The 15,028-nt window shown below is 33.1% G+C and overlaps 1 protein-coding gene across 1 annotated transcript; it reads left to right on the top strand.

Annotated features, from left to right (window-relative positions):
* Positions 1-12,786: 12,786 nt before the first annotated feature.
* On the top strand, positions 12,787-13,638 carry LOC148563316 (uncharacterized). Its single transcript, XM_088486732.1, has one exon. It carries the CDS (start codon positions 12,787-12,789, stop codon positions 13,636-13,638), a length of 852 nt encoding a protein of 283 aa, XP_088342858.1.
* The last annotated feature ends 1,390 nt before the right edge of the window (positions 13,639-15,028 follow it).

The following is a 15,028-nucleotide window of genomic DNA, read 5'->3' as shown; positions in this document are numbered from 1 at the left end:
ATTAAAAGATACTATAAACAACAAAAAAATCTATAATTTTAAATCTGTAAATACAATATATTTATGCTATATATGATTTGCAATATTGTTAGAAAATTAACTTGCTTTCATGGCGAGTGATGCAGAAAGATTCTTTGTCTAATTCTATCCTATTTTGTGGGATAAAATCTTAATTTTTTTGTTAAATAACTCAAAAAATTTATTAAAAAAAATTTAAATAGTGACATGTTATATGTATATTTAAAATACAAAAGTGACATTATACATATACATAATCTTCAAACAACTATGCTGCCATATTACGTATTTAAAAAGAAGATTAATACTCAGTCTTTAAAATTATATTTGCACATCAATCTAATTTTTAAAATTTTAATTTACTTAATTTGATATCTAAATTTAGTATTTATAACTTAAATTGGTTTTTGACTTTATTTTTGTCGCAAATTATTAATAACATATTGAAATAGACCGAATGTTATCTGATATCTCATTAGATTCTGTAACAACTATTTAATGTGACATTTAAAATTTTTTATATATTAAAATATAAAATATATATTAAAAATAAATTATATATATATATATATTATATATATATATATATATATATATATATATATATGAGCTAATTTTTATGTATATATAATATTTTTTATTTTTAAAATATTAAACTACTTAATACATTTATATTTTTTGGTGACAAAATTTTATATTAAAAATCATTCAAAGATGAAAATAATGTCATCTACTCATATATATTTATATGTGTGACAAATACTTAATTTAGTCAAAATAAAACTTTTTTTTTGTTGTCTGGAAAGATCCAAATCCAAAACCTATGGATAAGAAGGAGAGACTAATATCATCAGAGCTATTGGCTTGGAGGCAAGTAGAACGTTTTTTTTGTCAAGGCTGCCTAGACCACATATCTTTTATCAAAGGGTTAAAGTATTAATTTGGTCTCCAATGTTTAGTCCAGTCTTAATATAAGTTTTAATGTTTTAAACGTTCTATTTTTATTTCAAAAATTTTTAAATGTCGTATTTTAATTCTAAAAAAGTTTTAAGCGAGTTTAATGTTATCCTACCATTAAATTTAATACAAACAATTCACATATTAAAAAGTCAATAGCATTTAAATTTCAGTATGTAAATAAAATTGATTTACCGACGATCACTAATATAAATTTTTCTTTGATTTTGAAGCGTTAATGATTGATTGTTAGGATTTGAAGTTTTATATAAAAAGAAAATTAAGGAGAAGAAGTGTTACAAGAAGGTTTTGATTATATTTTTCTAACACATAAAAGAAGATATAACTTAACTAGTAACGTTATTAATGTCCACATCACTCATTCTGTTAACTATTAGTATCAAATTTAGCGATAGAAAAATATTAAACATGTTTATCTATGTCTTTTGGATACTAATTTTTGAATTTATCTTTATCAATCAACTTCAATATCACTTTTATATACAGTTATCCATGTTTTTCTCTTTGCTGATATTTGTATTGTCTTTTTATGGTTGTGATTGGTGTAATAACCTATCGTAAAAATGGTCTTTTCTATACATTCATCTTCAAGTTCATCAAGTCAAATAAAATAATCACATCTTATCTCTTATTTCTGCTCCACACAAGATTGGAAGAGGAAAGATTGAATCAGCATCAACCAAAATTTCTATTAACAGTGGAGGCACAACAGTTAGTATACACATATCTTATAATGCGAACACCATAAGAACTATCTATTTGGATTCACCATCGTTCGTGATTTTAGCAGAACAATATCCATACTATGGTAATATTTGCTACTATTGAAAAAATATTTTTTTTCTTGTTTCTCTTCATTATACCTCCAATAGAAGATCCAATGGTATCACTATAAGTTGTTCTCCTAGTATGATTGTCTCGATTTACCCTCAGTTTGGACTGAACTTCATTTCTCACTCTTCGATTTTGCAAGCTACTGCAATTGGGGTAAGAGATAGAGTTCTTTTAGAAACTAGAACATCCAATTTTATTTGGGATTTTTAATTTTCTTTTTTAATTTGTAAAAATAGATTATTTCTATCTAAATGTCATTAAAGAGTTCACCTTATCATACTACATAGCCACGTAGGCACTAAATTTAACAAAAACGGAGTCCCACTAATGGCATGTCACTTTTGTCCATCATTACCAATTGTTTAGGGATACATTAAGTATTTCAATTAATTAGGGTATACATTTATTGTTATAACCCGAATCAAGCCATGACTGGCGCTCAAAGGGCAAGTCCTTCAACAAGCCAATCGACCAAATTTTCAGAAAAATGGACAGAGTCGCTTTGTTTCTAAAACTTTACCAATATGAATATTATCTTCCTGTATCAATAATAAACATCCATTTTCAAAAATAACAACAATATATTTCAAATATATTCGCAAACCAAACATATCAAAGTTGCATCATATATACTAAGTTGATAACTAAAGTATATAGTTGAATTCATAAGTAAGCATAACCAAATCATAATTACTATCTAATCAGTTCGAGACTCAAAATAATATAACCCAAATAAAAATCCTGCCTGTGACATATGGAACATTGACAAAATCTAGATTTTTGTACGAAGGTTCCATCACATAAACACAAAGTCTTTGAAAAGAAGAAGGGCCCACCGAAATGAATAAGATCTACTGTGGGACAGGTGAAATGGAACCTGAAATGACACTTGTATAACTGTATTTGAAAAATATGGGAATATGATAGGGTGAATTTTGCAACTCAGTGAGCAAATATTATATCTATAACCCACACGAGACAATACAAATTTTACCTTAAAAGTTATATTTCTTTTCAGAGATGAGAAATTCTTATTAATTAATTATGCAAACAAATAGATAAATAATTAAGCGGATGAACTGAAATGAGAGTTCTCATTCCAGAAGTCAAAGTCAAATTTAATTGAATGTTACACACTTGGGCGGCTCCACCTCTAAAGGTAACCCTTTCCTCTAGTGTGTCCTAGAGTATAACAGATCCAACGTGTGGCCTACACGTTAGGCTAGCAATACCTCTGCTAGCTGATGTATAAGCCAGATGCATCTAGGTTAACGTCATAACCGTTGTTAACTACGGTTTCTAGTCAGAGTCTTTAAACCAATCCAAACCAAATCACATATAACAAATCTCGAATGCTTGTAACATATTACTAAATTTCATAATATATATATATATAATTTAATTAAAGTTTAACAAAGTCAAATAAAAAAAAACATGTATGCTTTATAAAATATATAAATATCATCTCGTGTGTATTTTTATAAAATTATGAGTTTTTTAAAACTTAATATTCATTCTAATAATTCAAAAATCACAACAATCAAATATTTTCAAATGCTAAAAATAATTATTCAATTTAAATATTGATAATAATATACTTAAAAACAATTATAGAAATAATATCTACTCACAACTTAGTTCCACATAACCAGAAGCAACTTTGAACGTGCCAACGAATTACCAAATGATGTTCAGAAACTCTACAACTCTAGAAATATGACAATGATAATATTTCTGAGTTAATAATATTGTCAATTAACATAATCTTATTCAATTTGACAAAAGCCTCAAATTTCCTAACCTAATAACCCTAATTTTGAATTTAAGTATACCCTAAGTATAAGGATGATGAAAATTGGAGATATAACTAATTATTGAGTCAAAGAATTACCTTAAAGCCTCAATAATAACCGAAACTCAAAAATTGAATGCTTTCTTCACTCATTAAAATGAAAATCCATGATTTAAGATTGTGAGAAATTTAAAATTTTTTTTGGGTATAAGTGATATATTAAAATGTAGATAAAATAAAAGGATAAAATAAAATCTAGTGTGTTGTAGTTAGGTAAAGATTTTGGAATAAGAAAAATAGAATGGAAGAGAAGATGAATTAGAGGAGAGGATTGAGTTCTTTTTATTTTTTGAAAAAATGGAAAAAAGAAAATGAGAGACAGAGAGGGTTTGAGGAAAAGCAGGAAGAGAAAAACAAGATTTAAGTGGGGGGTATATGCCCCCACGTGCTTCTCTCTCCTTTTTTTCTCTTCGGTTATTACATTCTCTCCCTCTTAAGAAATTCGGTCTCCGAATTTTAAATTCATATACTATGGTAGTTGTGATAATTACCTTCAAACTCAAACGAATACGGATACTTGTCGCGCATGACATCCTCAACTTCCTAAGTTACTTCTTCTTTTGCATGGTTTTTTCAAACAACTTTTACAGAGGCTATCTCTTTAGAGCATAGTTTCTTTACTTGGCGATCAACTATAGCCACTGGTTCCTTTTTAAATGATAAATCTTTCTTTAGATTTATGGTTTGTGGTGCAAGCACATGAGATAGGTTAGGAAGATATTTGCGCAATATTGACATGTGGAACACTGGATGGATCATGCACAACTCAAATGGCAACGCCAAGTGGTAAGAAAATGCACCTATTCTATCCAATATCTCAAATGGACCAATATAACGAGAACTAAACTTGCCTCTTTTTTCAACCCTCATCATTCCTTTCATAGGTAACACTCTAAGAAATACCTAATCACCACTGAAAAATCTAACTTATGCCTTCTACTACACTGGGCTATTATTAAACTTTCTCTTATTAAGTGAACTTTCTCAACTGCATTTTATACCAAATTTAGCCCCCAAAACTTAACTTTACCAACATCAAACCATCCAATAGGTGAGCTACGTCTTCTTCTATAAAGAGCCTCAAATTGTGTCATTTGAATGCTGGCTTGATAACTATTATTATAAGAGAACTCAATCAAAGGTAGATAGTGGCCTTAAATTCACCAAATCTTTATTTTTCATGAATTCTCTATCTTGCATGCTTTTTCTTCACTTTTTTTATCCAATCCTTACCTCCTAAACCTGAAATCACTAAACAAGCATATCAAGACATTGGGTGGAATCAAATTGAATTAAATTTAGCAAATTAAGGACCTAAAAAGTATGTTTTCACTCTTAAGCACAAATTAGGAGATATTCACAAAACTATGCTATTTCATTGAATAAATGTGGGATAAGTTGATAAAATCCACTAAATTCAACATAAGATAAACCCTAAAATTGGGGTTTATCAAGTATCTCAATTTGTTGTAATAACCCAACAGGCCTTTGATGTTTAGCTTTAACCTATTGGCAAGTTAAGCAATGAGAAACAAAAACTCCTATATTTTTCGTCATGCCTTCCCACTAAAATAATTGTTTCAAATTGTAATACATCTTGTTGGAGACTAGATGAACTGTGTACCTAGAATTGTGAGCCTCCTCCAAAAAGCTTTCTTCAAGTCATGGTTATCTGGCACACATAAGTGATGACCACAACGCAAAACATCTTGATCAAGAGAAAAGTATGAGTTCTTTCCATTGCGAACATCTTCCATAAGCTTCCTTAACTTTGGGTCATCACTTTGTGCAGCTTTAATCTATTCTATCAGGGGGGGGGATGGGCTCGGACATGTACTAAGAAAACTCCTGACGATTTTCTAAGGTCAAATTGGATTTCACCAGCCTTCAATTGGTGAACTTTTTTAACAATTAGTCTCCTTGCGAGAGTGATATGGGCCAACTACCTATAGACTTTCTACTAAGGGCATCCGCTACAACATTTCTCTTACCAGGATGATACAAAATGGTACAATCATAATCCTTTAGCAACTCCATCTATATCTTTTGTTTCAAATTCAAATTCTTTTGTTGGAATATATACTTCAAACTCTTGTGATCTGTATAGATCTCATAGATCTCACCATAAAGTTAGCGCTTTCAAATCTTCAAAGCAAAAATGACTGCTATCATTTCTAAGTCATGAGTTGGATAGTTTTGCTCATGCTTCTGGAGTTGTCATGAGGCATAGGTAATAACTTGGCTATGTTACATCAATACACAACTAAGTCCTATCTAAGATGCATCACAAAAGACTGAGAATCCCCCAGACCCGGAAGGTAAAACAAGAACAAGCGCTAAGGCTAGACAAGTCTTAAGCGTCTGAAAACTTTTCTCACAAACTTCTGACCATTGAACTTTACATTCTTCTAGGTTAACTTAGTTAATGGTGCAGAAATTCTTGAGAAGTCCTTGATGAATTGTCGATAGTAGCCGACCATCCCTAGAAAACTACGGATTTCCATCACTGTAGTAGGCCTTGGCAACTTCTAAATGGCTTGAACTTTTTTTGGATTCACTATGATTCCGTCTTTCGATATGACATGTCCTAGAAATATCACTTGATCAAGTCAAAACTCACATTTATAAAACTTAGCATAGAGCTTGTGGTCCCTTAAAGTTTGCAACACAATCCTTAAATGATACTCATGCTCCATAGTACTTTTTAAATACACCAAAATGTCATCGATGAAGGCGATAATAAAACGATCTAAGAAAGGTTTGAAGACTCGGTTCATCAAATCCATGAAAATTGTTGGCGCATTCGTCAAACCAAATGACATTACTAAGAACTCATAGTGTCCATAGCGAGTACAAAAGGTAGTTTTTAGAATGTCTTTCTCTTTTATCTTCAATTGATAGTACCTTGAACGCAGGTCAATCTTAGAGAAACAGGTAGCTCCTTGAAGTTGATCAAACAAATCATCAATTCTTGGTAATAATGGATATTTGTTGCGAACAATTATCTTATTGAGCTGACGATAGTCCACACATAGTCGCATCGTTCCATCCTTGTTCTTTACGAATAGAACAGGAGCTCTCCACGGAGAAGTGCTAGGGTGAATGAATCCTTTCTCTAGTATGTCTTCCAATTGAACCTTTACTTCTCGAAACTCAGTTGGAGCCATACGATAGGGAGGAATAGACACAGGCTGGACTCTCAAGGCTAATTCTATGAAAAATTCAACTTCACGGTCAGGTGACATTCCTGGAAGCTCATCAGGAAACACGTCAGGAAATTCTCTAACTATAGGAACTTGACTAAGACTAGGCACTTTAGCATCAACATCTCTAAAAACTATCAGAAATTCTTGGCTCTCGTTATCTATCAATTGCGTAGCACTCATAGATGAGATCATGCTAGCTAAAGTGGGATAATCGTCACCTTTAAAAACAAAAGGTGAGATACCCAGAATGTCAAACTTCACAGTTTTGGAGTAACAACCTACATTAGCATGACAAGCTGCTAACCAATCCATGCCTAAAATGACATCAATATCTTCCAGTAGTTCTAAGAGGATTAAGTCAGCTAAGTTATCAACCATATTAATTCTAACAACATAAGACCGAAACATGACTCAAACCACCGTAGAGACTCCAAGTGGAGTGCCAACATGAAATGGGTGAGATAATAGCTCAAGTTATTTATCGAAATGAGATGCCAGGTATAGAGATATATATGAATAATGAGAACCCGTATCAAATAATACTCGAGCATCTAAAGAACAAATTTGTAAAGTATCTGCCCCACTGCATTAAAAGCTTAAGCATCCTGATGTGTCAAAGCGTACACACGTGTCTGACCTCTCCCTCTCTGACTCCCTCTTCTGTTATAAGTCTGACTCCTTGTCACCTGCTCCTCTGCCACTAGGACCAGAAGAATTTTCAATAGACATAATTGAAGATGATGACACTAGTGTTGTAAGACGTGTAATACCTAGAGCAAAACCTCCTCTAGGATTTTGACAATCTCTCTTAAGATGACTAGGTTGGCCACAACTAAAACATGCTCCAGTAGCCTTGAAACATATACCGAAATGGTAACTCCGAAACTGCTGGCAGTAAAATTGAGTTGGTGTTGTCTTATTAGAATCCTGTGCACTAGATTGAGAGGTACCCTAATGAAATGTCTTGGACTCGAAACACTCATGGGAGTAGATCCAGAAGAAAAAATCCTACCAAAATATATTTAAGGACGAGCTTGATAACCCGAATAACCTTGTTGATTGGTGTGACCATGATAAGACTGAAATCTCCCTGAACTAGATCTACCAGAATATTGTCCCTTCATCTTGAGCTTCTTACCAACATCCTTATAAGCATTTTTTTCTGCTATCCCAACTTCAATTCCATAAGCAAAGTTTACAATTTTCTTAAAATACATGCGTCCGACTTCAGGCATAAGAGCAGTGAACATATGTTCTACCAACCTACAAACGAATCGACGAACTTTCATCTCTTTTGAATTCACCAAGTAAGGAGCACTCTTAGAAAGTCTAGTAAACTCCTTAGCATACTCAGTCACTGTCATATTCTCTTGCCTTAATCTTTCAAAGGCAATTGCATCCTCCACTTTCTTGTTAGCCGAATAAAATTGAGCAAGAAACTCCTTGGTGAACTCTATTTAAGAAGAGGAAGTCCAACTGCTTCTTTGCTCTCAAGAAGATATTCATACCAATATTTTGGTGAACCACGCAAGTAGTAGGATACTAACACAACAGCTCATTCTTTGGTGCACTTGAGAGCCCAAATAGCTTTCTTTGCATCCTGTAGATATTATTGTGAATCTTCATCCAAGGAATATCCATTGAAAGTGGACGAATTCAACTTCAAATACTTCTCAATTGGCGGCTCTTGATCCCAAACAATTGATGAACTCTTTGAGGTTGAAGATTTGGCACATTAGGAAGTTTTGCTTTGCCCCTATTTTGATTTGTTAGGGATTATAATACCGCATTAAGGGTCTAATTCATTCTTCTCATTTCAGCTGCTAAGTCCGCTTGAGCCTCTCCTACTGAGGGGTTCTCTTGAACTCTCTCACGGGGTATTCCTCCACCGTGTCTATCAGCAATTCTTTGACTCCTTGGTCTTTGTCAAAGCACTTCAAGTGAAAGAAAAACTGCCCGATTGGATTTAGCAATACAGGAGCACGAACGGCTCCATTACGTTTCTTCTTAGGTGGCATCTTCCACCGATTAAGTAAGTAAAGTGATTGGATCACAAATGACATATGAATGTAGCGTCCAAAAGACAACATGACAGACAGAAGGAATTAAAAGAACAAAGAATTGAGGACAACTCTCTATAGGCCTCTAGTAACATCACACTTTATGAAAATGGGCCAGCTTCTATTTGCATAATTGTTATCTTACTAAAGGACACTTGCTACATATTACACAGAAAAACCTGAAACTCTAACACCACTTTGTCATGACCTGAATCAAGCCATGATTGGTGCTCAAGAAACAAGTCCCTCAGCAAGTCAATCGACCAAATTTTTGAAAAAACTGACAAAGTCTCCTCTGTTTCTAAAACCTTATCAATATGAATATTATCTTCCTATATCAATAATAAAGATCCATTTCCAAAGACAACAACAACAACATATTCCAAATATATTCACAAACCAAACATATCAAAGTCGCATTATATATACTAAGTTGATAACTAAAGTATATAATTGAATCTATAAGTCTTACATAACCAAATCATAATTACTATCTAAACAGTTTGAGACTCAAAATAACATAACTCACATGAGAATCCTGTCTGTGACATATGGAGCATTGACAAAATTTAGATTTTTACACAAAGGTTTCATTACATAAACGCATAGCTCTTGGAAAGAAGAAGGACTCACCAAAATGAATAAGATCTATTGTGAGGCAGGTGGAATAGAAATTGGAATGACACCTGTATCTGAAAAATATGGGAATATGTAGGGTGAGTTTTGCAACTCAATGAGCAAACATTATATCTATAACCCACACGAGACAATGCAAGTTTTATCTTGAAAGTTATATTTTTTTCAGAGATGAGAAATTCGTATTAATTAATTATGCAAACAAATAGATAAATAGTTAAGCGGATGAACTGAAATGGGAGTTCTCATTTTAAAAGTCAAATCAAATCAAATGTTACACATTTGGGCGGCTCCACCTCTAAAGGTAGCCTTTTTCTCTAGTGTGCTGGTACGGTATATGTATGCTAAAAATTTAATTAAAGTTTAACAAAGTCAAATAAGGAAAATATGTATGCTCTATAAATATCGTCTTGTATGTATTTTTATAAAATTATGAATTTTTTAAAAATCGATATTATTCCGATAATTCAAAAATCACGACAATAAAATATTTTCAAATGCTAAAAATAATTATTCAATTTAAATATTGATAATAGTACACTTAAAAATAATTATAGACATAATATACACTCACAACTTGGTTCCACAGAATTGAAAGCAACTCTGAGCGCGCCAACGAGCTACCAAATGATGTCTAATAACTCTACAATTCTAGAAATATAACAATGATAATATTTGTGAGCTACTAATGTCAATTAACATAATTTTACTCAATTAACAAAAGTCCTAAATTCTCTAACTTAATAATTCTAATTTCAGATTTAAGTATATCCACAAGTATAGGAATGATAAATTTTGGAGATATAATTAATTATTGAGTCAAAGAATCACCTTGAAACCTCAATAATAACCGGAACTCAAAAATTGAATGTTTTTTTCACTCATTAAAATGAAACTCCATGATTTGAGATTGTGAGAAAATAAAGTTTTCTTTAGATATAAGTGATGTATTAAAATAGAGATAAAATAGAAGAATAAAATAAAATCTTGTGTACTGTGATTGGTTAAAAATTTTAGAACAAAGAAAATAGAATGAAAGAGGAGATGAAGAGGAGAAAAGGGTTGGATTTTTTTTTTTTAAAGAATGGGAAAAGGAAAATGAGAGATAGAGAGGATTCGAGAGAGAACATGGAGAAAACCAAGATTTAAGTGGGAGCATATCCCCCATGGACTTCTCTCCTTCTCTTTTTTTTCGTTTATTACATTTATCGATTCTAAAATTTTTCATGTATATTTTTATCTATTTACTAAACAAAATAAAATAGAGAAAAATACACTAGATATATACCATATGCAATTTCAAATATAAATTTACCCGTCTATATTACCATTAGTTTTACTTTTTGTATCATGAACTAAATTTATATTGCTTCATGTTAGCATTTATTTATTTTTTTTCTTGTGCACATGAATATGAATAATTCTTTTGGATATGAATAAAATGATAGATAAAACAATGCAATACTAATTAATTAGGGTAAATTATTGAAATAAATCAAGTGCAGTCCAAAATTATCCAAATTTTTCAAAACGAAATTTTCTTCGTGAATGTCCCAAGATATATTTCTATATAAATTGAAATTAATAAATTTGATTTACAAAAAAATTACTAAATCAAATCAAGTAGATTCGAATTATATGCCACCTGACAAAAATCATAAATCGAAACAATAAACTTCAAACTAGAAATGACCATAAATAGAAATAACTGCATTCGATTTACAAGGATTCGAGAACAACAAGGTGATTCGAATAAAATGGATTCGATTTAGTGTTTGTTTCAATATGTGATTTGTTAAGTCTAGTTTGATTTTGGGTTAATTTATGATGACAAATATTTAATTGAGTTGAAAGGCAAATATTGTTTATTATGTGCTTTATTGTGGCAGGCCCATTAATTAGTTTTTCACAGCCCAAGGCTAGCATATACTTCAGCCAAGTAAAAGAGTCAATGCTCCTCATAGCACCATTCAGCAAAATAAATGGTTATGTATTTGCTAAAAGCAAATGAGGACAGCTGGACAAAAGTAAGGATAGGTGTGGCTCTGTAAAAGTAAAGAAGGACAGCTGCTACACCCCACTAACCCAAAGACATCAGCAGAGCACCACTTTAGATCATGGTTGAGCAAAACACAAACGAGCAAAGAGTAGCAGCAGCAGGGGCTATGGAGAAGGATGAAAAGGAGTGCATGCCAAGGAAGAAAACTAAACCAAGGACCACAGAGGTAGTGGTCGAGCTCCTCGGATAGCAGAGGTAGTGGAGCAGGATGAAGAAAGTACTGCATGCCAGCAGGGACAGCTCCAACGAGCAGCTGGTACAAGGAAATGGAAGAGGCAAAAATGAAGGCAAGAAGAAAATATATAACAAGCCTCACTCCATCATTTTAAAGTAAGAAAAAGAGAGCACACACTCAGAGCACCATCTCTAACACATAGCTGGAATCTTTTTCTTCTACTCAAGCTTAATTTCTGATCTTATTGTTATGGCTATCTTGTGTCATTTTCTGTTTTGAGAAAAGGCTAATCTTGTGAGGTTGAAAAGCCAATGAGTGAAAAGGCAAGAGTGATGCAAAAGAGCCACTGATTTCTGAAGTAATTTTGGTTTTTGAACTAGGATTAGTTCCCCTTACCAAGTTGGGTTAGCACTTGGGGAGATTGAATATGTTTGATTCCCTTTCCTAGTTGGGACAGCACTATGGGAAGCTAAGCTTTGGTGATGAAAGCTTAGGGGGTAGATACTAGTTGAATTAGGGAGAAATTAAATAGTATTGGTGTATGTAATCTGTGAATGATTAGTGAAAATTTCACCATGGTTTGTGGTGAAGACTGGACATAGGATTCATTGCACAAAGAATCCGAACCAGGATACATGCTGGTCTTTATCTTCTCTTCCCTACTCTCTACTTGTTCTGCGTATGAGATAATTTCAAATAATCTCCTGCAACTCGAGCTACTGCTTAAACAGAGTTTGAAACTTTAAGTTTTAAGCCAACTTGATTCAACCCCCCTTCTCAAGTTCAACTAGAACCATCAATTGGTATCTAGAGCAAGGTCTCAAGGAGTCAAGCTTCACAACTTGGAGCAAAGATCCATGGCCAACAACATGAGTCCCAACATTGTGGCTTTCTTTCTCACTGAAGGGCAGTCTAATAATAGACCTCTCTACTTCAATGGCAGCAACTACTCTTACTAGAAAGAAAGAATGAGAAACTTTGTGCAGTCGATCGACTACAACATCTGGAAGATCATTCTCAATGGACCAGACGTTCCCACTAAACAGAATGCTGATGGAGAAGTCGTGGCAAAGGAAGACAGCGAATGGACAGATGAAGAAAAGAAGAAGGTTGAACTCAATGCCAAGGCAATCAACCTGATGCACTGCGGAATCAGTTTCGAAGAGTTCAGAAAAGTGTCAAGGTGCAAAACAGCTAAAAATATATGGGACAAGCTCAGACTCACTCATGAAGGCACTAAGCAAGTGAGGAAAACCAAAATTGACATGCTGATGAAGGAGTATGAAATGTTCAGTATGAATGAGGATGAGAGCATCGATCAAATATTTGAAAGGTTCTCAATAATCATCAATAATATGGACGCCATGGGAAGGAACTACTCTGAAGAAACTCTAGTAAGAAAGATTCTGAGAAGTCTTACTAAGAAATGGGAAGTAAAAAGCACAGCCATCTCCGAAAGGAATGATTTGATCAAAATCACTTATGATGAGCTAAGAGGCAAGCTGCTGGCTTATGAAACCACTCACATGTCTCAAGACAAAGATGACAAAAAGAAAAGTATAGCACTAAAATCAAGAATGACAGCCCAAGGAGAAGAATCTGATGACAGTTTCTCAGATGAAGAAATGGTGCTCTTTGCAAGAAAAATGAGAAGACTACTGAGATACAAAAGCAAAGGTAAAGGAAGCTCTTCATCCAAAGACGTCAAGAAAGATCAAGTCAAGTTCACATGCCATCACTGTAAAGAATCCGGTCACTTCAAGTCAGATTGCCTCAACTTAAGAAAGGCGAGAAATCCAAGAAAGACAAAAAGAAGGTGATTATGGCAACATGGGAGGACTTGGAGAACGACACCAGCTCAGAAAGCTCAGATCAAGAAGCTCAACTATGCCTGATGGCAGATCATAATGATGAAGATGAGGTAGATCTCTCTGACTTATCTATTGATGAACTGCACTATATTATCAAAGACATTTCTGTGAACTCTAAGAAACTCTTGGATAAGTATGCAAAATGTAAGAAAGAAAATGAGGCATTGAGGACAGAAAACGATCTTCTTTTGAAAAAGGTTAAGGCTAACAAAACTGGTAATGAAAAGTTTTTAAAAGAAAAAAATAGTGCTTTGCGGGCTGAATTAGAGAAATTCAAACTCAAGCATGAAGTTACTGCTTCTACTGATTTGATTTCTGAAAACAAAAAGCTGAATGAACAAATAAAAAATTTGAATGAAGACTTAGCAAAGTTTGTTCAAGGTTCTTAAAATCTGAACAAACTGCTTGCTTGTCAAAGGTTTGGATCTGAAAAATCTGGACTTGGATTCAAAGAGGAAAATAAATCTGTTTTCAAACCAAACTTTAAAAAATCTGAATCCTCCTCTTCCAAGTTTTTCAAACCAAAAGGATTCAGCAAACCTCAGAAATCAGTGGGCAAGAATCATTACTACAAGTGCAATAGAAATGGTCATGATCCTCCTCAATGTTTCATCTTTCTTAAGTCTTTTGGGAATGATAGTAAATTATATAAATTTGTTCATAATTTTAATGCTCTTGGGCAACCAAGAAGATTTCACATCAAATGATCCAAATGGATTTAGATACCTAAGGTTAGTTGAAGAACATGCAGGTTTGCCTTACATCCAAGAAGAAAATGGACATGTGGTATCTTAATAGTGGATGTTCAAGGCATATGACTGGAAGGGATACTTTCTTCATTAAACTCGACAAGTATGATGGAGGATTTGTCAGTTTTTGAGATAATGGTAAAGGTAAAATAATTGCTATTGGTAAGGTTGGCAAAGATTTTTCAACTTGCATTGATAGTGTCTTTTTAGTTGATGGGTTAAAGTATAATCTATTGAGCATAAATCAATTGTGTGACCTTGGATATGCTGTAACCTTTAGAAAATATGATTGTAGAGTCATAAATGAGAAAACAGGGGTTGTTTTATTTGTTGCCAAAAGAAGTGACAATGTTTACGGTATCACTCTAGATGATCTAAAAGTTCAAAATGTAACCTGCTTTTCTTCAATGGAATCTGAAAAATGGATGTGGCATAAGAGGTTAGGACATGCTAGCATGTTCCAAATCTCTAAACTTATAAAGAGAGGCTTAGTTAGAGGTCTTCCTAATATAAAATTTGATAAGGACATCATTTGTGATGCTTGTCAAATGGGAAAACAAATAAAAACCTCTTTCAAACCCAAGGAAGAT

This window comes from Arachis ipaensis, chromosome B5 (assembly GCF_059453495.1).
Source record: "Arachis ipaensis isolate K30076 ecotype BB chromosome B5, ASM5945349v1, whole genome shotgun sequence".
Lineage (NCBI taxonomy): Eukaryota > Viridiplantae > Streptophyta > Magnoliopsida > Fabales > Fabaceae > Arachis > Arachis ipaensis.
Note: the sequence above shows the minus strand (reverse complement) of the source record. Positions and strands in the feature narration are given on the sequence as shown.